Raw genomic sequence first — 25,718 nt, 5'->3', positions numbered from 1 at the left:
TTTGATCAAACACAAATAAATGTACCCATGTAAGCACAATATCAGCTGCAAAATAATGTTGTTACAACTACATTTTGACACAGGGCCTCCAGATTAGGTAATAAAACAGGACCCACTCTTTGGCCCTTATTTTGTCGGTTGACATTTCACTTCAGAACTAGTGCAAATTCCCATATTCCTTCCAGTTCTAATAGTCAAATGATCAGTTAACGCACAATGAACTTGAGGTTTTAAGGGTCCTTGGAGTCTGGGGCACCAGTGCAGTTGTTGGCTTTGCTCAGGTGGTCATTTAGGTCATGGTTATAGTTAGGGTCATGTGGTATTTGTTCAGAGAACAAATCTCACAGGTTTGTTCCCTATCCAGTAGTCCCTGACCTGACATGCATGTCCTCAGACAAAACACCAAACTCCTACCTGTCTAATCAATGTACAGTAATATGACTTTGGAAGAGAGTCAGCCAAGTGCATAAAATATCATCACTCACTTTCTCAGTTGCTCAGTAGGGACTCACTATTTATTGAAAATGTACCGGAAGACTAGAAAAATGGAAAGACCTGTACAGTACAATGCAATCTAATATAATCTATAATCTGATAATGCAATAAATACAATTCAACTTGAAACGCTTCGTTTCAGTTGACTGGCAGGTGGGTTAGGGCTAATTATTCTAAGATGCAACACCACAAACTAAGTCTTTTTTTTGCCATAACTAATGTGTCGTGTGTCTTTCATGCTGCATACTTCCCCACCCTTTGAAGCCACCAAGATGGTGGGTTCCCATGGGAGAAATATGGGCATTATTACAAAATTACAAAAACATTTTACATACAAAGAAAACACTAAAACCACCAAACAGTACAATGTAAAGTTGGACCTTTAACAATTTGTCAGTTAATAACTTTGTTGATTTGTCAGTTATAAAACAATTATGCCTAATCGGTGACTGTTTAGATTTTTCATGCCAAATATTTCATAATTTAATTTTATTAAATTTTTTTCTCAAATTAAATGACAGTAAACTGAATCATTTTGAGGTTTGACTATTGGTTGAACAAAAAAGACATCTGATTGACTCTTGGTAATTATGATTGGATTGATCAAGAAAATAATCAGTTTATTAATCCATAATAAATTGGTTGCATTCTTATATAATATGGTTAAAAACGAGCTCCACTTCAGACAGCTACAAGAGTAAAATTCTGCTTAAACAGTTATACATGAGTAATAATAAGATAATGATATAATATATAATATTATATTATAGTATAGTATATAGCATTTAATAAGAAATACAATATACTATATTGTATTTCATTAAATCATTAAATACACGATTAGATATGCTACTATACTACTAAGAACATTTTCCTACTTACATACTTTTCCTTAGTAAAATTATTGAAGCAGGACTTTTACTTGTAATGGAGTATTTTTACAGGGTAGTATCAGTACTTTTTCTAAGGTAATTGACCTGAATACTTCCTCCACCATTCTGTCATCTGTTACCAGGGCAACAGATTAGCGAAGATGTTAATCAGTAAATGGCTGAGTCATACAGGATATCAAACTAAGCCTATAAACACGTAGAATCACACACTTGTCTGGCATTGTAAACCTGACAATCAAATTGTTTGGTCCAGTTACCCCCTTTGGGCTGATGTAAAACACAGCAGTAAGAGGAAATTAGTGACTCTCGCTCCTCAAGGCTCCAGTCTGGGTTTTCTTTACAACCGGATCTATGGTAATCATTCCCGACAGCAAAGATGGCGGCTGAGCGGCGTTGAGTCTTCTCCGTAATGAGTTACCAGATTTGGTGTATTTGTTGAGTTTTCAGCTGAACGGGGAAACAAAGTCCATGCTGAGAAACTCGTGTCGTGGAAGAAATGTTGTAAGACTACGACGAAAATCTTTTCGCAAGGAGTTAGCCACTACAGCTCAATAGTTTTCCGTTGTAGCGCTGGGTGTGCGTCGCCGTTGCTAACTAGTCTGAATCGTCATTGTAAAATGGCTCCGGTGCAGATTGGGTCAGATGGGCAGCTCGTCCCACTCGGAGGTCCGGTAGTCTCGGGTCCACAGCCACCACCACCCGGGACCCCGGCCACGCACGGTATCCGACTGAGCCTGCTAATTGAGTTTCTTCTCCAGAGGACCTACCATGAAATTACCCTGCTGGCGGAACTGTAAGTAACAGTTTAGCATTGTAGGCCTCAAAGCTAACTAGGATAACTGGCGGGCTAATCAGCTAATGTTAGTAAACTGAAGGGATGCTCTTCATCCAGACGCTAAATCAATCACTAACCGGTTCATCATAAGTGCACATTTGAGACTAATCGAGAAGTGAGGGGATGTCTTTCACATGGCTGGTGATTGCCAAGTAGATAGGACAGATGACTACTGTGATGAGGGGGCGTACCGGTAAACAACACATTATAACTCCTAAACTTAAAGGTAACTAATGGTTATTTATGCAAAATAAGTGTTTGTGTTGGGCGATGAATATGTGCGACACCAGATTGATGATGGACCACTTGCCAGTTTTTCCTCACCTATTTATAAACTGAGAAGGGGAACAGTTTCATTTTCTGTATTAAAAGTAGACTCATATTATGGACGCACACATTATGGGCAGGCTATCTGTGATGTACTGTTTATGCACTTTAAGGATGAGGATAATGGCAGTAAATAAATGTTTTAATGTTTGTTTTATTCCAGACTTCCCAGAAAAACGGACATGGAGAGGTTTGTGTCTTCAAATCTCATTCAGAAATTTCTTATCCCTTCACTCCCTTATCCACTCATTCAGATAATCTGTTGTTCTGAATTTATTTGTAACTTTTATCTTGTGTTCCTTTTTTCAGGAAAATTGAAATTGTCCAGTTTGCTAGTCGAACCAGGCAGCTGTTTGTACGTCTGCTAGCCCTGGTAAAATGGGCAAGCAATGCAGGGAAAGTTGAGAAGTGTGCGGTATGTTGTTATTCATTTTTTATTAATTTAACCTTTATGTAACCAGGAAGACTATTGACATACATTTACAAGAGACACCTGGCCAAAATGGAAATGTAAGATAGGTGTTTAATTTAGTTTACAAAAATCACATACCAAGTTTTCAGCAGATTCTAGAGACTCTAAAGATTATCCATCTAGATGGTCTGGTCTGGTAAATGTTAGAAACAGGAGAAAGCATTTCACTAAGGTAAACGGGAAGTTCACCAAAGGTGGCTTTAAAGATAAATAGGTACATATGAATCTTTCTATAATGTAATTTTACTACCCCTGATATCACTCTTTTATAGGTGGATTTTAATGAATACACTTGCCTTGGGTCCATCAGAACACAAAATCAACTCACTCTTACTTCTCTCCAATTGTATCCATGGTAACAGATGATATCCAGCTTCCTGGATCAGCAGACCATCTTGTTTGTGGATACAGCTGATAGGCTGGCATCATTGGCCAGAGATGCACTGGTTCATGCCCGTTTGCCCAGCTTTGCCATCCCCTTCGCCATCGATGTGCTCACCACAGGGTCGTACCCACGCTTGCCCACATGCATACGAGTAAGTTTGTTAAAGTTCTTTTGCTGCCTGCTAAGACTGCTAATTTATATTGTTTTATGAAAAGATGTTGGGATTTAAACATCTGTCTGTTGTGTATTTTGGGTATGTCAGCATTTGTTCCTATGTCTGTTTCCATTTTTGTAGGATAAGATCATTCCTCCAGACCCCATTACTAAGGTTGAGAAGCAGACCACACTGAACCAACTTAATCAGATTCTGCGACACCGGCTTGTCACCACAGATTTACCACCCCAGCTAGCAAACCTCACAGTTGGTAAGAAGCTTGTATCAACCATCAGTGGTATATTTTAACTGCTAAGCATTCTTATCACTTTATTAGCAGTTTTTTTCAGCTGTATTGGCAGGGAGAATACCTTATGTGTATGTTTGCTTGTGTGTTTGTTTGTGTTAGCTAATGGGCGTGTAAAGTTTCGTGTGGAAGGGGAGTTTGAGGCCACTTTGACTGTGATGGGAGATGACCCTGATATTCCTTGGAGGCTGCTTAAGCTGGAGATTCTGGTGGAGGACAAAGAAACAGGAGGTAAGGCATGCACTCGTCCAGCTCTTCTGCATACCAAAGTGGGTACCATTGACAAGCTGATAGACAATCAACTTCATTGCTAATGTTTTTCCCTTTCGCTTTTTCTCTCAACTGGTTTGTCTGTCTGTCACTCCATTCCCACGCTCCATCTATTCCCCCTCCCTCTCCTTATTGACAGATGGCCGAACCTTGGTCCACAGTTTGCAGGTGAACTTCATCCATGAGTTGGTCCAGGCACGTCTTTGTGCAGATGAGAAGCCATTACAGGACATGTATAACTGCTTGCGTATCCTTTCTATGTCTTTGTTTGTCTGTGTGCACACATACACAGACATTTTGTGTATGTCCTGCCTGCAACCACTTGGCTTTTGTCCCAGTCTGCTTTGAATTACTGCAGTAGGGCGGGAGTGTATGTCGGAGCATATAGAGTATTGACTGGTCAAGCAGACAAGTGCAGCATTCCAATGAGAAACACAGCTGCAGAATTGGATCCTTCTTAACCCCCTCTTTTTTCATTATCAAACAACACAACTGCTGTTTGTTAAGGGCAGTACTGTTTTCACTACAACTTGTCACCCAGGGTGTAGTGAGGTGTAATTAATTCCTTGTAGTGTGTCTCGACACCTGTTGATAAGGAACTTAGAAGTTGATGTTTTTTGTGTCCTTGCTTTTGTGAAATCGAGCAAACCTACATTTCCTGCAAATTACAAGTGTCCCATCCTGTCAACATCAAAACCAATCACCTGATATTTGTAAGATGATTGTCAGGCAGTGATAACTGTCCCATTCTTCAAGCTGTTTTAACCCATGGTAAAATGTAGAGAGAAATGCAAACATCAAAGACCCTAATCAAGCATGCAAGCTGAGCACAACCATGCTAATCACAATGCTAATCAGTACATCTCTGTTCTGCCTCCCCACCCCATCAACGCTAGCAGTGCAGCTTAATGTGTCAAAGAGCAGTCTGTGTGGGGCACAAACACCCCTTTTACCAACAAAGTGTATGTGTTTCAAGGATATGAGTGTGAGTGTGTTTTGAATTTTAATGGAAAGATGTGTATAATACTTTATCTTTCTTCACCTGGACTTGGTGTTTTCCCACACTCTGTTTTCTTTAACCGCATTGTTTCCAGACTCCTTCTGTCTCTCACTGCAGCTAGAGGTGCTTCACTCTCAGACTCTAATGCTGATCAGAGAGCGATGGGGAGACCTGGTGCAGGAGGAGAGATATGTGCCTGCAAAATACCTCACGCTCACTGTCTGGAAGTAAGGCTACGTCCACACTAATACCTTTTCATTTTAAAACAAAAACAATCTGTCCAGAGGAGCGTTTTTAGTTCTGTATTGGACATAATCTCTGTTCATACTGACACACCTCAGAACGCATATCACATGACCATTCAGATACACTTAGCATGCACATGCTGATGTAAACAGGAAGCAGATTGGCTGCTCTGCAGTTGGTTAGTTGCAGAAAATAATACAAACAAGGAACAAAAAAGGCAGTTGTAGAGTTATAATGCAAAATTTAACTGCACAACAGCTGCTAGCAAAGACAACAAGGTCAGTTTAAGATTTTAAATTGCAGCCACATTAATAGACATGTACACATATACTTGCCTTTTAAATACCAATGGGTGCAACTATACCGTGTTTTCAAGAATATACCAAATGCATTTAACAATTACTACTTACTAATCCATACAGACCCATTATGTTTTTCTCTGTCTCCCTCTCATTTTGTCTTTCCAGCCAACAGGTTTTGGGTAGGAAAACAGGTACAGCATCGGTACATAAAGTCACTATCAAGATTGATGAGTCGGATGGATCTAAGCCATTGCAAATATCTCATGAACCTCCTCTCCCTGCCTGTGACTCCAAATTGATGGAGAGAGCTATGAAGGTGAAGTGAAGGTTAATGTTCTCCATGTAATATATAGTACAGATCAGTGTGGTTTATTGTACTAACATCTCACAATTTAAGAATGTTATTTTCTGTTACCCATTCTCTAGATTGACCATCTGTCAGTGGAGAAACTTTTGATAGACAGTGTGCATGCACGGTCCCATCAGAAGCTACAGGAACTGAAGGCCATTCTGAAGGCCAGCAACCCCAGTGACAACTGTATGTATGCTCTCGTCATTACAACCATTTAACACATTTTTTGTCATTTTAGCAAACTAGTTTTGTTTTCAACAGCAGCTGTAGCCTTGTGTAAATCAGTGAAAGAATTGCAAAGCTTGAAAAAGGAGCCATTGTTTAGCACGCAGAAGATGTCATTCTAACCTCAAAACAGATGTATTGGCAGGATTTTTATGGTATTAAAGTCTCACTTAAAACAATTGTTAGGTTCTGACAGAAACATTTGAAAGAGGTTTTGACTGCTGTAATAATTTCTCCATGCTCGACATTAAGAGATCCCTCTCTGATAGGGAGACATAATTCAAAGTCCTTGTTCTGTATTGAAATGTATACAAAAGTTTATCTGAGGTTGGCGATCTGAGTTAGCCAAGCCAAGTAATTATCTTCCAACATAATAGTTCAAAATTCCCTCTTGGTGTTATTATCACTCCACCGCAGCTCAGCATGGAAACAGTGTCTGGGGAAACCTAAAGAGGGAATTTTGCATTAAAAACACTTTAACATTGGAAGATACTCATTTGATTCCATTAATGCAGATTGCTGAAGCTTCATGCAGAAAGGGGCCGATGGTTTTTGTTCTCATTAATAACTGGGAAATCGCTTTAGGGATGGATCTTTTAATAGCCAATATAAATGGGAGACATGATTACAGCAAGTGTTTGTGTTCATATGTGAGTATTCTTTTGAGAGTTGAAATTGTGAACTTATCTTTTAATTATGATGAACTGCATGTTCAAATTGGCTCATAGAGCTGTGCTCTCCATGCCTCTACTATTCTCCTTCCATTAATGTACTGAAACTATGGTTTTGAGCCATCTATTGTATTGAAAAGAGATACTCATGTGTGTTTGTTTATTTCAGCATTCATCGAGACTGCTTTACCTACACTCGTTATTCCAATACTTGAGCCTTGTGGTCGCTCTGAGTGCTTACACATTTTTGTAGACCTGCACTCTGGCATGTTTCAGCCCATGCTCTATGGATTAGGTAAGTAGGAGTAAACATTAACTTATAACAATTTTTTTTCATGTTTGTAAATTTTATGTTTGTCCATTGTGTTGCTCCTAGTAAAAAATGTTGTTCAGGTTGTGTTTACATAGGGGAATTGGTTTTGTATAACAATAAATAAATCAGATAATTTGGCTGGGATGATTTAAAGTCATACTGGTGATTCTGCTTCTCTCTAAAGATCAATCTATGCTGGATGACATTGAAAAGACCATCAACGACGATATGAAGCGCATCATATCTTGGCTGCAACAACTAAAGTAAGTCTACCTCCGCCCTAAATATTTATGAAGCTAACAGTAAACAGTATTTCTTTTAGCACAGCTAGAGCAGTAGCAATTCAGTAGACAGAAGTGATGGGGAGCAAATAGTCAGCAGTAGGAGCCATAGTCCTGATGCCTGTTTCTAGCTTGTCAAAACTGACTAATTGCGGTCCGTAGTAGTAGCTGTCAGTAGCAACACTTGGCGAAGCAATTGGCAAGATGGGTGTTGATGAATTGCCAGGGCTTTTAGAGTCATGCACTAGTGAACAGTGTGAATTCTCTATCTGTGTATGAGTATAAGCTACGAACCCTGGACTTTTTGCAAATTAGCTTTCATTAAGAGACTGACTCTTTCTGTCTTGCTCTCTGGTCAGGTTCTGGTTGGGGGAGCAGCGCTGTCGACAGTCTGTCAAGCACCTTCCCACAGTGTGTACTGACGTCCTACATCTCTCCAACTCAGCCTCTCACCCTGTTGGCAACTTGTCCAAACACAAACTCTTCATTAAGCTCACACGTCTTCCGCAGTACTACATTGTGAGTTCCTTAAACAATATTTTCCTGAAAGGAGCTAAACAAAAATGGAAATTCCACTACCCCCCTTATTCTCCATCCATTTTTTTTAAACTCCTCTTCTTCCTTCTTCTCATCTCTTCTTTGTAGGTGGTGGAAATGCTTGAAGTGCCTAGTAGTCCTACAGCCTTGCAGTACAAGTACTCCTTCCTGTCTGTATCTCAGTTGGAAGGAGATGATGGACCCATGTGCGCGCAACTACTGCAGCATTTCAAGCCCAACCTAGAACACCTTGTCCAGGACACTACAACGGGGAGAGGTGCCCGACCTGGGACTAAGAGAAAGGTAGTCATTGCTAGAGTAGTCTTTCAGTAATTCACCACACAAAAATTAATGTTTTTTGGGGTTGTAATGGTTGCGATGCTGGCGTAGAAGTTTGAACTAGACAGTTTTGACCAGCTAGGAAAATGTGGGTGGGAAACATAAATAATAAATGCTACGCCCACCCTCAAAAGCTGTCCACAAGGCACAGCTGACAAAGACATGTTATGACATTCCAGAGTTAATATTTCTTCCTAATAATATAAAATGCCCCAGTCCTGGTGTAGCTGCGGCAGCTATGTGCTATGTGGCTTCATTGCTACGACATAACCTCCTGCTCTGCTCTGTAGATTTGTGGAGAACGGGGGGAGCCAGAGCCAAAGAAGCCTAAGCGTTCTGGGGAAATGTGTGCCTTCAACAAGGAGCTGGCTCACCTGGTAGCAATGTGTGACACCAACATGCCTTTCATTGGCCTCAGAACAGAGGTAAGTCACAGTGCTCGGACAGTCCTGAATCCTTCATACCGTCATACGTGTGTATTCTGACTAATTCTGCATCTTTCTGTCTGTCTTCGGGAAGCTGTCTAACATGGAGATTCCAAACCAGGGTGTCCAAGTGGAGGGAGATGGCAGCAGTCATGCAATACGTCTACTGAAGTAATACATACAGTCACATTTATGCACGCATAATGGCAGCCAAATTTAAGTTTCTTTTAAGTATGGCAAACGTTGTCAAAGCCATTGTGCCTATACCGAATATTGGGTTTATTCCGCAGGATTCCTCCCTGTAAAGGAGTCGGAGAGGAGACCAGGAAAGCTTTAGAGCGGTCCCTGCTAGACTGCACCTTCCGACTGCAGGGCAGAAACAACAGAACGTGGGTGGCTGAACTGATGCTGGCTAACTGTCCTCTCAATAGCACACACAGCAAGGAGCAAGGTACATACCATGTCCACTGTTCTCACATAATCTAAATGTTGATATTTGTTTCTTTTATGAACCCAGCAAAATATTAAGGCTAAAAAGTTTTTTCTAAACTACCAAACCTAACCAACTGCATTGACTTTTTAAATTTATTTTCAATTAGATGAACCACTGGTCAGAGAATGTCTTGCTTACTCTGCTTAACATATGGGCTAATATCAGTAAAGGAAATCTGCCCCCTCTAAATGAACCTATCTGTTCTCTCTATTAGCATCCACGCGACATGTTTATCTGACTTATGAAAACCCGCTGTCTGAGCCGGTGGGTGGACGGAAGGTTGTGGAGATGTTTCTGAATGACTGGAACGCCATCAGTCAGCTCTACCAGTGTGTTCTCAACTTCGCTCGTGCGCTGCCAGGTATATGCACACTTGTCTTATAAGCAAAGATTGCACTTACATTTAAAGCAATATCTGTGTTACTCTTGGATCAGTCAGTTCACCTGAAATTGGTAAGTATGTTACTGTTGTATTGCTGCAGGTAAAGTAAAAACACATAGTTTTACTGATCAGGTTTAATTTTTGTGCTGAAAACATTGAAGTCAATTGAGGTTAAAAAACGAAAATAACAGTTGTAAAAATTTAAATATCCAATGATATCCGCTTTTACTCCGATAAGTTAATTCTTGGCCAAAGAGACACCCATCTCATGCAGCTACATATTGTGACTGCTTTTTTCTAGAGATGCCATCTTACCTGAGCCTGTTTTCAGAGGTGCGGCTGTATAACTACCGTAAGCTGGTGCTGTGTTATGGCACCACCAAAGGCAGTTCTGTCACCATCCAGTGGAACTCCAGCAGCCATCGTTTCCACCTTGCACTGGGGACTGTGGGGCCGAACTCTGGCTGCTCCAACTGCCACAATATCATCCTCCACCAGCTGCAGGAGATGTTCAACAAGAGCCCCAATGTGATGCAGCTGCTGCAGGTACACAATTGCGCAGCCACAACACGCACATGTGTTCTTGTTAGATCTGGATCGAGTGATAATTTCAAGTTTCACATTTATTTCCTTGAATTATCTTTTATTCTTTTCTTTTTTTTTGGTCATGCTGTTCACATGCCCCTAAAAGAATACTTTCAAACTTTACTCTGTTTTATGTTCTCTATTACTGTGGTGTTCTTTTGTAATTTTCTGATCATGTTTCTATTTATTATCTTCCTCAGGTGCTTTCTGACACACAGGCCCCTCTAAATGCAATCAACAAGTTACCAACAGTGCCCATGTTGGGCCTGACCCAGCGCACCAACACTGCCTACCAGTGCTTCTCCATCTTACCCCAGTCACCCACTCACATCCGCCTGGCGTTCCGCAACATGTACTGCATAGACATCTACTGCCGCAGCCGCGGAGTGGTAGCCATCAGGGATGGAGCCTACAGTCTCTTTGACAACACTAAGATTGTAGAGGGCTTCTACCCTGCCCCAGGACTCAAGGTATACCAGTTAGTATAGTTTAGCTGGCTCTGACTCTGACTCTGTCCAAAGTTTAAAAAAAAAACAGCACCTATCTTAAGTCAGTTCTCTGGAGTTAGAGATTGCTAGGTTATAACCGGAAACTCCAGGAAGTTTCTGTGCCTGACCAAGAAAAAACCCGACAAAAAGCCCCCTTAAAACCACAAATTTTTGTTTTCATTTCCCCTGTCATCACCCCAGTGTGAAACAGTCATAAATTCTGTGTGTTGAGGACCTGAACAATCCCTTTCTAATCGGCACAACTAAAGAATACTACTGCATTCCAAAAGTAAATCTATTGCAGATTGGGGCGGCACAATTAATCAAATATTAATTTCCATCACAATTAAATGAACATGATCAACTGGGAAATTGATGTTTAAAATATGTGTTCAGTCATAGTAAGCTCTGCTGCATACCAAATCAAGTGCCTCATAAACTACCAGCCAGGCACCAGGGCGCAATCAAGATGTTTTGGCTTCACTTTTGGGGAGTTGTCATGCGGCTGTGCACTCTGCAGCGGCACTTCAGATTAGAAGAATAACAACGGAGAGAAAAAATGGAAATCAAATGTCTGGAGCAGAAGGCAAAGAGCTAGTCCCTAGAAATGGATCATCATCTGTTGTTTGGAAGTATTTTGGATTTAGGGCAAGTGATGTTAAGCAAAAACAAATCATACACAAAGAGGGCAGGAGACTCAAACTAATCATGATTATCACATTGACCATAAATGTGCCATCCTAATGCAAATATACAGTTTCATGTTCAACAACTTCAGTGTTCTTGGTCCAGCTTTTTTACATTAACTTCTGTCCTTCTACTCTTTTAGACATTCCTGAACATGTTTGTAGATAGCAACCAGGATGCTCGCAGACGCTCTGTCACCGAAGACGATAACCCGCCTTCACCGGTGGGTGTAGACGTGATGGACAGTCTGATGAACCAGCTGCAAGCTCCACAGCAGCCACAGACAATGAGAGGGGGTACAGGAGGTGTATATCCTCCTCTCACTTCACCGCCACCAAATTACCACGCTAATGTAACTCCACCATCCATGATGCCCACCCAGTCACCAGGTAATGGCAAACATGGTACTTGATATTTGTCCAAGTGTGTGTGTGAGTGTGAGAGAGTGTGAGTGTGTGAATAATATCTTGTATTGTTTGTGTCATCTGAGCTTGTTAAGTTGCCATAGAGCATTATAACCAACAAACCATTGTTTTGGAATATATCGCATTACTGTCACCAACCTTCCTCCTGACTTGTGCAGTTGCTGCAAGAACAAATTGTGTGCATGTCAGAGAGAATGAGGAAGAGCAACCATGTGTGCCCATTTTAATTTTTTTGAAACCATGGAATCAGTTGTGTTCTTCATGCAACATGCACACACTGCACAGCTAAGAGGGAACAAAGCATGCTTTTAGCCTTGCTCCTTCCATTCCTCGCCATCTCAGCCCGCCAGCCAGAGACTACAGCCCTTCCGCCCAGCTTTAGCGTGCGTGTGTGTGCGTGTGTGTGTGTGTGTGTGTGTGTGTGTGTGTGTGTGTGTGGAGAACTTGTCAACCTCTGAGTCTGACGAGCCCTTTGGTGTGTGTATGTGTGTGTATGCAGGGAACATCCATGCCTCTGGCTCCCCTAGTGGGGCTCTGAGGGCACCCTCTCCTTTCGGGCCCACCCCGTCTCCGTCCTCTCTGGGCATAGCCATGGGTCAGACCAGCTTTGCCAGTCCCCACGGTAAGCAGAAGGGTGGCCTGGTGGTAATTCTGGCCTGCTGGGCAAGGGCTGGAACGGGCTGAACTAGACACTTGTGGGCTGCAGACACGAGCAAGCATATGACAACTAATCTGTAAAGTGTGGGCACACAGTGGTGTATTCATCTCACTGCATTTGTTGTTGTATGTTAAGTGTTGCTATGTGCCTGATGGCCGCCTCATGTTTTAACCTAGGTGCTCTGGACCCCAGCTCTCCATATGCCATGGTGTCTCCCAGCCATAGAGGCCAGTGGCCAGGCTCACCCCAGGTCTCAGGGCCTTCTCCTGGGGCAAGGATCCATGGCATGTCTCCTGGTAACCCGTCGCTGCACTCACCGATCCCTGATCCTCACTCTCCACGTGCTGGTACCAGTAAGTTCTGCTTTCTCAGTGTTGCCTCACATGATTAAAAAAAAAAACGTTTTCTTCCATATCCTGTTTATGTAACACTTCAATTACCATGCAAAACATTGTGTTTACGCATTTTGTGTATCTTTTTCTTCATTTTAGGTTCACAAGTCATGCCTACCAGTATGCCTCCACCCCGAAAGCTACCTCAGCGCCCCTGGGCTGCCTCCATTCCTACCATCCTCACCCACAATGCCTTGCATGTGCTTCTGCTACCCTCACCCACCCCCTGCCTGGTGCCAGGCCTGGCAGGAAGCTACCTCTGCTCGCCACTGGAGCGCTTTCTGGGTTCAGTGATCATGAGACGACACCTGCAGAGGATCATCCAGCAGGAACCCAACGTGAGTGTTGCACAAATCATGCTGCCAGGGACATTGGATGACAGCTTCTTTTTTTTTTTTTTTGTTGCTGGTTCCCTTAAATTTTGCTGTGTGTTCTCCACTTATTTCCCCTACTCTGTCAACTCTCTTCCAGTTGTCCATTGTGAACTCTAATGAGCCTGGGGTGATAATGTTCAAGACGGATGTGCTCAAGTGCCGGGTTGCTCTCAACCCAAAGAACTACCAGACGTTGCAGCTCAAAGTCACTCCAGAAAACACCGGTCCCTGGTCCCAGGAGGAGCTTCAGGTTCTGGAGAAGTTCTTTGAGACACGGGTATGTAAAGGCAGCGTGTGCTTAAAGGTCCAATTCATGAATTACTTGAACACGTACTTGAATAATATAGAAAGTTTTTCTCAGCTTACGGTATATATAAAGTCAAAGTTTTAGTTCTTCTATTAAAATTCCTGTCTGTTAATTTGACAGTGATGACTGGTCCCAATCTTGCATTTAGATTTTTTATTTGTTTTTGGTAATATCATCCACTTTTTTACATCAATATTGATTTTTCATTCTTCTCTGGGTGTCGTCTGTTTAGGTTGCTGGTCCTCCCTTCAAATACAACACTCTGAATGCCTTCACAAAGCTGCTGGGGGCACCCACTAACATCCTTAGGGACTGTGTGCGCATCATGAAGCTGGAACTGGTGGGTAGCTGGTTTGTTTATAAGTTGCATGTATTTGATTATGATAGTGTGTGAGCCATGGCAGTTTATGTGGGGGAATTAAGTACTTTTTATTTTTACACAAACTGTAGAACATGAGAAAATTATGTGGCGACATCTTTACACCGTACACCCCCTTAAAACACCATACGCCTTGATGAACCTATCTTGTGCATCTGTGTACTGCAGTACTGCAAGTGTGGCACATTGCACAGACTGTACTTGTGGAAGTGTATGTGAATGTATTCTACTGTACTTTATGATAGTTTAATCATCCTTCTTACTTCTTGATGCATTTCTTCACCTTATGTAAAGCACTTGGAATTGCCTCTGTGTTTTCAAGATGCTGTATAAATAAACTTGCCTTGCCTCTCTCTGCAGTTCCCTGACCAGGCTGGACAGCTGAAGTGGAACGTCCAGTTCTGTCTCACCATCCCTCCCAGTGCTCCTCCCATCGCACCACCTGGGACCATCGCTGTGGTGCTCAAGTCCAAGATGCTCTTCTTTGTAAGTCACAGCAGAGCCTCATAATTAGCTTTGCAAAACCAGGACAAAGGTTACACACTGTACCTGTGGAGCATCATTTGAAGTACATTAACCAGCCTTACCCTGTGTATGTGATCTGTTTTGGCTCACAGTTGCAGCTGACCCAGCGTATCCCAGTGCCCCAGGACCCAGTGAGCATTATTGTACCTATTGTGTACGACATGGCCACAGGCCTCACTCAGCAGGCTGACATCCCCAGACAGCACAGCTCGTCTGGGGCTGCGGCACTCATGGTCTCCAATATCCTTAAGAGGTTCAATGAGCTGCACCCCGCAAGACAGGGTGAGAGACTGCACTCCCACCTAATGAACACTGAATAATTTACAGAATAAGTGATATCAAATTCAGTTTTGTTATCTGTACAAAATGTCTTTGCTAACACTGACTATTTTCTTTTTCTCTCAGGTGAGTGTACGATATTTACATCTGTTCACGAGCTGATGGCCAACCTCACTCTACCCCCCGGCACTCGTCAGTAGAAACAACAAATTCAGAACCAGTACTGGAACTCGACTGGAGTCCCTTTGAGACCGAGGATAGGTCCATCATTGAGCTAAGAAGAAACAGGAGAGTAACAGCTGTGGTCCCAAGACATCAAAATCCAGCATGTGTCCTTTCTGCTTCAACCACTGGACTTTTGACCTGATGTATTATCACTGTTATGAAAGGGAGTACAATATGTACAGTCGTGGACCCACAGTCTTTATTCTTGATAGAAGCTTACAAACAAGATTTACTGTTACGGTAGATCTCGGACAAGGGGGGCATTTGATGCAAAAGGATATAAATGTTATTTTTTTTCCTCGAGGTGCACTTGTAAACAAGATTATCTATTGAAATTATGGTTGTTTACGAAAATAATGTACATTGTTGTATATTTGAGTGTTGAAAAGAATCAGGTGAGTTAGAATTTTGCTAGAGCCTTGTCTTCAGTTTTTTTTTTTACAATGCCATACTGATATTATTGTAGTATCAGGAGATATATTCCTTAGCACACTATTTAAATGTCTTCTTGCCTTTACGCTGTCAAGACCTCTGAAGTTTTATTTCAAACTTTCACTTTGGATACTGTAAAACTGTGACAAACTTTATAAGCCAGTTGTATTTTACTAAGACGCATTTTGAGTCTTGATTGAAAGATTTGAGACATCTTGTCTGACTTTGCTATTTAATAAACCAAGCCCACAGCTGGTTTGTGCTTTGAGGATCCTCCACTGGCAGTGCTAAAACAATCGGCTCATTTACTCATGTAAAAGTAAGAATACAACACTAGGAAAATAATAAGTCACCAAAAGCTTAAGTATAGAAGTACTGGCAACAAAATGTACATTAAGCATCAAAAGGAAAAATAGAAAAAACAATAGCCCCCCTCCACAGTGCTATATATCATCATATCTTACTCTTTGACTCCTCTCTGCACTTTCACTCAACAGCTCCACTTAAACAGACTCACCTTCATTCAGTGTTTACATTTTATTGAATGCCACTTCACAATTTAAAACAATTTCAACTGCAAATTTATTAGCGGCGGGCAGAGTTAAAATTTTCTTCTGAAAGTGAATCCTTTGTTACTTATATGGTGGGATTGCTGCAAAAGTAATGCATACAATCTCTTCACTATAAGCACTATTTTTTTCACATGCATAAACTTGCAAACATCTATTTTGCAGGTTAACAAAGATTGATTTACAACTACAAATTATTAATACTTTACAAGGTCAAAGTCATGCTGACACTAATTTGACCCTAAGGTGCAGGGGAGTAAGGCCTCCCCCTACAGCTGGCTTGCTGGCTGGTCGCAGGGCCCTCTGGGGGAAAGTTAGCCGCACCCTGCACCCCCGGCAGCTAGGTTGCATTCAGGGCCCTGCTTTTCTACTTCTTCCATGTAGAGGATTGCCACAATAGGAGATGCTGGTGAGCCCATAGAACTGCCATTCTTTTGTCTGTTGGTCAAACAAAAACAATAAGACGTCACCTTTGGTTTTAGTTTTGTTTAAATATTTTTTTGCATATGAGAAAATAATCAGCATAATCATAATCATCAATAATGATGCATAGGAAATAAATAGGAGTAAAAAGTACTTTCCTTCTGAGTGTAATGGAGTAGATACAAAGCAGTATAAAATGAAAATACATGAGATGAGTACCTGAAAATGAAATAGTTGGTTTCTTTCCACCACTATAGGTCAGGTTTGTCTGTGGTTGTTATTACTGTGGAAATAACAAACCTGTGGAAAACACCTCTGCTTTATAAGGTGCATCCCAACCAAGTGATGCTTTGCTCTTCATCCCTAAAACATGACATCATTGTGTAAGGCTGGTCCTCAGTCTGTGTGGGGGGGGGGCGAGGGGCGTTCAAAACTGCAAATCACAGACGGTTACTGCACGACTGTTGTTGCAAAGGGCGTGGGCATTGTTTTGTGTTTTTTTTTTTTTTACTCTTGTTTCAGCAGCTTCAGAGATCTACCTGGGGGTAATGGATGTATTCATCACCTTGCCGCTGTGTGTGAGCATCGTCACCTGCGAGGAAACGACGAATTACGGATGAGGAGAGATTGTGTCGGCGTTTATTCACCCTGCCTGAACGTTTGACACTCGAACGCACCCTTTGCGATAGATAATTCCGACCAAATGAAATAAAATAAATAGACTCTTATCTATTTTTTTTTTCTCTATAGCCTCGACCAGGCTATTGCCCGCGCTTTCACGAGCTTCATATGGCTTTTATCAGCGGGACAGATTTAGGTGAATAGGTGTGATAATCACAGCCGGCTCCAGTCAGATATGGCAGTAAGCACATCAGAGCCGCTCTGTCAGCCGTGCGATTACCATGAAGCGTTCAAAGGTAAGTCCCTGCATCACCCGCTCGTTTTTATCTCGCTGTTTGTGGAAACGTTTCAAGTGTTCAGATTAAATTACCACTCGGAAAAGTGCGCCCTGCGGAAACGGGCTCCGTCTCATTTCAACACATTGACCACTCCCCTTCAGTGTCCATCAACCATCCTTCCTTGGACCTGCAGGAGCCATGACATATGCACATTGTTTCACAGGATGCGCTTTGTGTTTATTAAGGGGTGAAGGGAAAAGAGGGGTTTGTCAGACAGGCCTACTGATGTGGATTTGCTTTGTGGTTAGTGGAGCTACAGGTGAAGAGATCTCTGATGCCTGTTCAGCTGGGTCCAGAGCAGGTGGGCCTGGAGATGCTGTGTCTCTGTGGGCAACTGGACCTCCTCATCAGGGCACAGATGCAGCAGGTAGAGTAACCTGAGCACCAAAATGCATCCCCTTCACCTTAGCTGACAAAGCCCACATTCACCCCCACCACTTTCTCCTCAGTTTGCATCAATTTACATCTGACTGTCAAGAAAAAACGTAAGTAAAAGTCACGTGTTCCATCAAAAACTAGTTAACCACAAGTGCATCTCCATCAGCAAAACCAAAGCAAATAAACAGGCATCTAATGCACTATACACAGCCATTAAACGAAAGGCAGTTAGCGGGGTGTGCAGTGTCTTAATTATATCAGCTAATGTTAGCCATAGATCATGTTCTATGAAACTGACACTGACATTGAGCTGATGTACAAATTAATGTCCATACAACTACACTCAGGAGGCATTTACCATCTCCTTCAACCCTTGTGTTTATGTTGGCATCAGCTGTAATTACTCATTGTCCGGGGTCCCACAGACCTCACTGTTGTGTGTGTGAAAATAACAATGAATAATGATATGATGAGGTTGTTATTCACTGTTACTAGATAAGTTATTCACTGACAAATAAATGTACATTATCCAGCAAGGTCTAACTCCCTGTGAGTTGTCTAATGAATTATGAACAAACTTTTGCAGAAGTCCAGTAATAGTCCTAAATACACTTATTTAAGATATGGGAGGGGTAATGCTGCAAACAAAGTGCTGTCAAAACAAATCACAGGGATACAGCATATGAACTTCTTCTCCATTTACCATGTTTTAAGCTGATGTTTCTACCCAAACAGAAGTATTGCATCATTTTCTGTAGCTGACTTCTGGAACAGTAAAAATCATATGCATATACTGTAGGTATAAAGTTAATAAAACATTGTTAAGTATGTTTATGAGCTGTTAAAGGGGGTCCCAGTCTCAGGGTCAGTTTATTTTTCATCTAAGGTTTTTCAATTTGCTACACCATAATTCACATCAAGCTGCTTGGATCAAAACCCAGCCATAAGTCATTTCCACTTTTTTTCCCCCTGTATTATTGACCTCTTTCAAATGTCTTTGTATGCTCGCCCAATATCACTCAAAGGCAGCATTAGACTCAAGAAGGTCTTTGCCAGCTTAAATGCGATTTGCCTCAAAATCCCAAGACATACTGTATAAGCTGATTTCATGTCCACCGTGTCTGTCTCGGTGTTCTTAAGCATTTCGCATCGCTCTGTATAGACGTGCCTCCTTTTTTCCTGTGACTCATATTTTCTATGTCACAGTTCCAGGAGCAGTTAGGACAAGGCTGCAGCCCAGAGGAGTCAGACACTTTCCAGGCTCAAGGTGAAAGTGGCAAAGAATCGCAGAGTTTCATTTGACTTGGGTAGCTCCTGTATGTTTGACATTTCTGTGCTTTATTCTTAAAGGATCAGAGATTCTTGACCAGATGCTGCAGTGCCTTGAACATCTACCAAAGCCTATGCCACAGCTGGAGGTATCACATCAGACACTAAACAGAGCCCTATTAAATTATGTCCTTAATTATTTCCTTAATTATTGGGAAATAATAGACAGGTAAAATAAAGCATTATCAACTTGAATTTTAGATAATTGTAGCAGAAATCAGTTGGTTTTTGTGTTTCCTCAGGACTACCTGGACATAGTGGGTCTGTCAGCAATGTTTCCTCGTGTAGAGGTGTTCCTAATTCAAGGCAGCCCCGTGGAAATGTTGGAGAGGCCGCCGATGGATGGTGAGAAAAGAAATATATCCCCATCCTGCAGCGCCAGGAGGAAGATACATTTTTCAGTCTGTTTTAATTTTTAATCACAGAGTATCACATGCATAAGTTTAGGAAAGCATTTGAAACTGCTAGCAAAATTGTGTTTCTAATTGAAGAAATGCATTTGCTGGTAATGAAAGCCTGGACATCCTGCACAAAACTCTGGATATTGCACAGTAATAATGTACAATCTTTTCGTGCTTATCATGTTACATGTGGATGCCCTGCAGTGACCAAAATAACATAGTTAAGACCACTCCCTCCTCGCAGGTTAGTTACATGATGAAAACACATTCCTGTGTTCCCAAAAGAGTGCAACTCCTGTTTCTGTTGCAGAATACTTCTTCCACATTGCCAAACTGAACCAGCTCTTGGTGCTGAGTCAACAGCTAGAGGAAGACATCAGACACCTTGGAAGTCATAAATACATCGCCCACCAGCTCTCAGTTATATATGTGAGGAGAATAAATCACAATTTTCCTCTTTTCAATAATGCCCTGTTTTTTAAAAAATGTTCTCCTTTCAACTGATTTTTTTACCGTCTCTTTTTTGCAGCAAGTCATCAGCTCTTTCAGGGGAATTCAGGTCTTCTCTGAAATAAAGAAAGATATTGAGGCCAACTTCAAACAGATGAAACAGTCTCTAGTGATAGACGAAGGCTCCAGGCATGAACCTCAGCTGGCGGCCCACTACATCAACTGGTGAGTTAAAATGCAAACGTTCAGGAGGAGATGGAGGAGATGATGATTAATGCAGCAACCTGATAACAGCCGTGTATTATTCTGCTTGTAGGATATTAGAAATAACTCAAAGCTTGACATCGGTGGTGCTGTCTCTACCGGAGGAGCTGACGGAGGACCTTCACCAGGCTGTGACCTTCATGTCCCAGTTCCTGTCCTGACTCACCCTGACAAACTCCTCCGTTTCTAGGAACCCTGACGTTATGATGCACCGGGTTTGTTCAGGAGTCTCCTGCTTCTGAATGAACTGATGTTGTTATGACTGTGAAAAGGTGCTACACAAGTCAATTCAACTGATTGGTGGTGGGATTGGAAAGCCTTCTTCATTTACAAATCATCTAGGTTTTTATATTGCCCTCCTCAATCTGGCCAATATTAACCCCTACGGTGAGTCAGTTGTTTGGAAATGAATGTAAGTTTGCTGAATCCCTCCTTTGCACTACTGTTATAATTTTTTTTAACCTTACGTGAAATAATAAAATTGAATGCAATAGGAGGTGTGTTTTGTCTACGCCTGTCATGGTAACGTGTAGATCCTCACTTCAGACAATTTGGTTCCACCAGGTAGATGTGGTCATCTCGAAGAACAGATCTTTGAGGCAGACATTTTCACCTGTCATGGCAAGTAAAGCACAGGTGTATGGCTGCAACTAAAGATTATTTTCATTACTGATCAATCAATGAATCATTCTGCATAAAATGTGCCTGCTATAGTTTCCCAGATTTTGTATTCAGACTTCTTATTTTATTCAATCAACCATGCAAAACCCCAAAATATCCCATCAGATGTGACAAAGAAAAGCAGCTAATTAATTTCCGTTTGATCTTCTAGTTAATTAATTGACTAATTGTTGCAGGTGTGCATAGGTGTGTGTGTAGGTGCACAACTATGCCTTTATTTGACATGACATTGTAGAGAGACAGGGAATGCAGGAGCAGAGATTAGGGGACATGCAGCCAAGAGTCTGGCTGGCCGAAAGATGAACCGGGGACTCGCTGCTCAAAGCGTTTGCGCCAGGGGCGGAGGGCACAGTCTATATTCAGGGGACATGCTCCCCCGGGGAATTTTTCTCCTCATTCACAGCAGCTACATTCACTATTTATTGTATCAAGCCATTTGTACATCATTTGGGGGGAAACATGAAAGTTGCACAGGAAAATAAATCATCTGCATCAGATTTTGAATCGAATTGTTCTCTGTCTCCATCACTCTGAAACCACAACACAACAAATTCTGACAATGACTAATTTCCTCTATTGCCACATAAAAAGAGGCAAAAACTGTTCTATTTTTGTTTGAATTTACATAGGTGGGGAATGAATTTGGCATAAACAGCATCGCTAATCTTGATGCTAGAGTGCAGTTCACAGATTGAATGATTAAATCCAGGACATAATAATATGTGCTGCTCTAACTCAGCAGTCATGGATCCACAACGAGGCCAAGTAAATATCTTTGTGGCAGTTTGTGGTGATTTAATGAAGTGCAAATGTGTACTATGAAAATAATTGAGGTACCTGCATTATTACTTAATCTTGAGGCACCATCTTGTAGAGCTGCACAAACCTTGAAAGATCAGATTAATCTGATATCCCGACAACCACCTCCAGTGGCTCCAGAGAAGTCCCCCAGCCTTCCTGGTCAGTTTGTTCAGTTTGTTCAGTTTGTTGGTGTCACCGGCTTTGATGTGATGGTGCTGCCACAGCAGCAAAGTAAAAGTATGAAAGTATAAGTAGGAAAATTGTAAAGCAAGGAGAGATCAAAATTACTGCTGTAAACTTGCAGGATAGTGTCACCATTTTTCAAGTCTGTCTTAAAAACACACGTCACGTGCCCATGTATTCAGTGGAACAGGTTTGGCTTGCTGTAATCCTTTTTAGTGGTTGTAGTGACCATTACACAATCCCTTCAACCAACCAAGTGGGCATCATCCACAGTGTTTTTAGTTTAAAAAATTCCCTCTTTGTGTCCTTGTGAACTGTGTTGTTGAGCTGAGATGAAGGGATGGATCACTGATGATAACAAAAGCCTCATATCAACTTAGTATAAATAATAAATAACATATTAACTTGAGATAAAATTTGAAACGTGTTATTTCGCAGAAAGAGAGCTGTGGATTTTGTCTTACATCACTTACAATGACGGTGCATTAAGAAGGGATCTTATGAGGAGGAATGATCACAACAAGCAAACCCTTGTTGAAGTGATTATAAGGCCGCCTGACTATTGTTTTTAGGCAGGCTAGAAAAAAATGTGAGCCTTTGGTATGTAAATGGCTCCCCCTGCTGCTCAGTTCCTGCAACATGTTAAATCAGGAAATACCATGACAGCTCCCTTCTGAATTAACAACTCCTGGTTAATTAAAAAACGTAAGAGGCACATTCAGAGTCAGGTCTGTGGGATATTCTGCACTAGAGTAAACGCAGGAGGGAAAGGCTACAACACGGTGAGCTGGATTAGAGTTTACTGAGGCCGTGTAAAAGCATTATGGGCCTATGATTCACCTAAACCTACTGAAGCTAATGTGTCATGCGTGTGAAGTTTCCTACAGATGTTTACAGTGCTGCTGGGGTATGCACAAAACCAAACCGGACGCCGACTGTCTGTGACAGTCGGCGGGGGGAGGGACTTAATTATGAGCGACGGTTCAGGACACCCAATCACATAAGTCCGCTTCGGCATACCAGCCAATCGCAAGGGGTTAGGCTGTCCGTCAACTTGACTGTGAGAGCTGGGGAAAACAAGGAGGATAAATTCGTTGAGGTGTTTGGGTTTTATTAGTCTGACAGCTTTCGGATTTAAAATCACACATCAGTGGACGTGACGGAAGAATGAAGAAATGTAAAGAGGGTAAGTGTGAAAAGTTTGGGAGCGGTGGAGATGTCTGTTTACCCGCCGGTCAGCTTTAATCTTTGTTAGACATTGTACTCACCTCAGGACTACTTCAGGAAATGAGGACTGATACTTCAGTGTGTGTTAAAAATATGCGGTAGCTAAATAAATTGCTCAGCAGAGATGCAACTCCCATGGGAACCAAAACCTGCTCCGCCTAAGTGTCCTTGAGCAACCCTTTAAAGCCAGACCAGCTCCTCCCAGTGGAGGGAGCAGGCAACCACCCTGTGACCCCCCTCTCCCACTGGAGAGCAGAGCCGGGTTACACCACACCATTCAGTATTGATCCTGGGGCCCACAATCACTGTTAAAACTCTTAAAAAGAGCCGATGTAATAAAGAAATATTCCATGATTTATGAGGTGAATGCAACGATGAACCGATTAACCGAGATGTTTTGATGAACAAGTGATTGTTTTAGTCGTTTTTAAAGCTAAAATGTCAAATATTGGCTGTTTTTTTGCTTCTCAAATGTGAAGACTTGCTGCTTTAATTTGTCTCACATGATGGTAAACTGAATATATTTGGATTTTGGACAAAATGAGACACTTGGAAATTATATAACAGGAATGTTGTCACTGTTTACTGTCATATAATAGACAAAATGATTAATTGAGTAATCAAAAAAATAATTGTCACATTAATCAATAGCGAAAATAAAGGCAGTCCTAGGTGAGTGCATTATGAATAGGCTAACATAAATTAATTTGCGAACCATTTGTTTTTACTATTTCCTTTTTACATAGGACTATAATAACAAATAACAAAGGAAATAACAAACGTTCATTATGTGAATTCTATCAACTAAACAGGCACACAACAGCGCTAAGAAGAGTTCATGTTATTGGTATTGATCCTATTGACATTGTATGGATACTCAAAACAAGCCTTCATATCGACAGTATCAATGCTTTACAGATCGAGCAACCCATATTCATATTCATGATCATAGCAACCTCCTCTCTCTATGGAGATGCAGGGTTAATGTTGATCAGAAACCCTAACTCTCAGACCAAACACTGATCGTGCTGTATTTCCAGATGCAGAGACACACACACCTGGGCCCTGTGTAAAAATCTGAGGAGTGAGATGATACCAGAGCCCTCAGCCACAGCTGCATCCAGGCCCTCAGAGCAGAAGTAAGCATCTACTACCAAAATACAGACAATTTATCTTGTTAATTGATAGAAAGTCCTTGAATAGTAATCTATATTTTTTATTCATTCAGTCTAATTTCATGTTTTTGTTTCCCAGTAAGAGCTCCCATGATGAGGCAAACTCCTCTGGTGCTGTCAATCATTCAGAGGATGAGTCGGGGAATGAGAATAGACGAAAAAGTGTGGTAGGTTTTTTTTCTAACAGTGGGACCGTTTCTAGTTGTGACAAGGAGAGTAGTAGTTGAAGAGCAGTATCATGATAGAGGGGAAGTATAATGCAGAACCATATGACGCCATTATGTTGATACTGTTTGTAGCTGTAGATCAAACTAGGCCCTTTTCATGGAAGATATTTTGACAAGTCAGAGTGGGAAAAACAAGTTGTCTGGATATTTTAGAGCTGAAATGATTTGTCAGTTAATTAGCTGCTTCAGAGAGGATTGATCTGTAACTATTTTGATAATCATTTAAACATAATTAAACAGACTTTCAAACATTATTTGATTTCAGCTTCCTAAATGTGAGGATTTGCTGCTTTTCTTTGTCATACATGAGAATAAACTGAATTTATTTATGTTACTCAGATAAAACAAGGAATTTCTCATTGGCATTTTTCACTATTTTCTGACTAATGATTCTGATGATTAGTTGATTATCTACAACCCTGCTTCCAAAAAAGTTGGGATGTTGTGTAAAACATAAATAGAAACAGAATGTGATGATTTGCAAAACATTTAAATCCCATATTTAATTGATAACAACACAAAGATATCAAATGTTGAAACTGAGAAATGTTATTGTTTTTTGACAATTATATGAATATATATAATATTTATATATATTTCAAAAAAGTTGGGACAGTACAACAAAAGACTGGAAAAGTTGTGAAATGCTGAAAGAAAACACCTGGTGGAACATCTCACAGTTAATTAGGTTAACTGGCAACAGGTGAGTAACATGATTGGGTATAAAAAGAGCGTCCCAGAGAGACTCAGTCTTTCTGAAGTAATGACAGGGAGGGGTTCACCACTCTGTGAAAGACTGCTCTGGCAAGTAGTGCAACAATTTAAGAATAATGTTTCTCAATGTAAAATTGCAAAGAATTTGGGGATTTCATTGTCTACAGTTCATAATATAATTAAAACATTTATCAAACCAATCTTGGATGGCCGTGGTCATCGGGCCGTCAGACGGCACTGCATTAAAAACAGACACGAGTCTCCAGTGAACATCACTGCAAGGGCTCAGGAAACCACTTCCAAAAACCGCTGTCTGTGAAAACAGTTCGTCGCTGCATCCACAATTGCGAGTTGAAACTCTACCATGCAAAGTGGAAACCGTATATGAACCACATCCAGAAACGAGCTCATTCAAGATGGATGGGGGGCGAAGTGGGGAAAACTGACGAGTCAAAATTTGAATTTCTTTTCTGAAAT

General features: G+C 41.3%; 3 protein-coding genes across 5 annotated transcripts in view; all 3 read left to right on the top strand.

The window, feature by feature from the left end:
• Positions 1–1,745: 1,745 nt before the first annotated feature.
• Positions 1,746–15,736, top strand: med14 (mediator complex subunit 14). Of its 3 annotated transcripts, none has more exons than XM_023420886.2 (29): positions 1,746–2,181; positions 2,714–2,740; positions 2,860–2,965; positions 3,385–3,558; positions 3,703–3,832; positions 3,971–4,099; positions 4,278–4,385; positions 5,233–5,365; positions 5,852–6,002; positions 6,113–6,224; positions 7,104–7,229; positions 7,432–7,510; positions 7,888–8,047; positions 8,174–8,368; positions 8,695–8,829; positions 8,924–9,000; positions 9,120–9,280; positions 9,537–9,683; positions 10,036–10,250; positions 10,490–10,759; positions 11,607–11,853; positions 12,389–12,511; positions 12,724–12,900; positions 13,039–13,277; positions 13,411–13,590; positions 13,853–13,960; positions 14,360–14,485; positions 14,617–14,806; positions 14,930–15,736. In XM_023420886.2, exons 1-29 carry the CDS (start codon positions 2,006–2,008, stop codon positions 15,001–15,003), a joined length of 4,275 nt encoding a protein of 1,424 aa, XP_023276654.1. In that variant the 5' UTR covers positions 1,746–2,005; the 3' UTR covers positions 15,004–15,736. The 3 variants fall into 3 exon arrangements, with proteins under 3 accessions (XP_023276654.1, XP_023276653.1, XP_023276655.1); XM_023420885.2 differs by having other exon boundaries at positions 10,006–10,250; XM_023420887.2 differs by lacking the exon at positions 12,389–12,511 and having other exon boundaries at positions 10,006–10,250.
• A 1,150-nt stretch (positions 15,737–16,886) lies between these two features.
• LOC111665781 (uncharacterized) lies at positions 16,887–20,729 on the top strand. The gene is made up of 8 exons (XM_023420868.2): positions 16,887–17,369; positions 17,660–17,778; positions 18,996–19,056; positions 19,140–19,207; positions 19,361–19,463; positions 19,830–19,948; positions 20,049–20,194; positions 20,286–20,729. The coding sequence occupies exons 1-8, from the start codon at positions 17,309–17,311 to the stop codon at positions 20,392–20,394; spliced, it is 786 nt and encodes a 261-aa protein (XP_023276636.1). The 5' UTR covers positions 16,887–17,308; the 3' UTR covers positions 20,395–20,729.
• Positions 20,730–22,916: 2,187 nt separating this feature from the next.
• LOC111665784 (cohesin subunit SA-2) overlaps positions 22,917–25,718 on the top strand; it is a 17,925-nt gene continuing 15,123 nt past the window's right edge. Inside the window, exons 1-3 of the mRNA XM_023420872.2 lie at positions 22,917–23,084; positions 24,166–24,264; positions 24,380–24,467. Coding sequence (XP_023276640.1) covers positions 24,215–24,264; positions 24,380–24,467 — 138 coding nt within the window. The 5' untranslated portion in view covers positions 22,917–23,084; positions 24,166–24,214. The remainder of the gene's footprint in view (positions 23,085–24,165; positions 24,265–24,379; positions 24,468–25,718) is intronic.

The sequence above is a fragment of the Seriola lalandi genome, unplaced genomic scaffold (assembly GCF_002814215.2).
Source record: "Seriola lalandi dorsalis isolate HSWRI2012SDOR001 ecotype SW California unplaced genomic scaffold, Sedor1 jcf7180002054659, whole genome shotgun sequence".
In the NCBI taxonomy this organism is placed as follows: domain Eukaryota; kingdom Metazoa; phylum Chordata; class Actinopteri; order Carangiformes; family Carangidae; genus Seriola; species Seriola lalandi.
This window is presented reverse-complemented; position numbering and strand designations above follow the sequence as displayed.

Bases quoted from the DNA above. Each gene is read 5' to 3' on its own strand.
- med14 (XM_023420885.2), top strand. From the start codon at position 2,006: ATGGCTCCGGTGCAGATTGGGTCAGATGGGCAGCTCGTCCCACTCGGA. The intron at 3,833-3,970 runs GTAAGAAGCTTG...TGTTTGTGTTAG, and splicing joins GCTAGCAAACCTCACAGTTG to CTAATGGGCGTGTAAAGTTT. The intron at 8,048-8,173 runs GTGAGTTCCTTA...TCTTCTTTGTAG, and splicing joins GTCTTCCGCAGTACTACATT to GTGGTGGAAATGCTTGAAGT.
- LOC111665781 (XM_023420868.2), top strand. From the start codon at position 17,309: ATGGCAGTAAGCACATCAGAGCCGCTCTGTCAGCCGTGCGATTACCAT. The intron at 17,779-18,995 runs GTAGAGTAACCT...TCTATGTCACAG, and splicing joins TCAGGGCACAGATGCAGCAG to TTCCAGGAGCAGTTAGGACA. The intron at 19,949-20,048 runs GTGAGGAGAATA...TCTTTTTTGCAG, and splicing joins ACCAGCTCTCAGTTATATAT to CAAGTCATCAGCTCTTTCAG.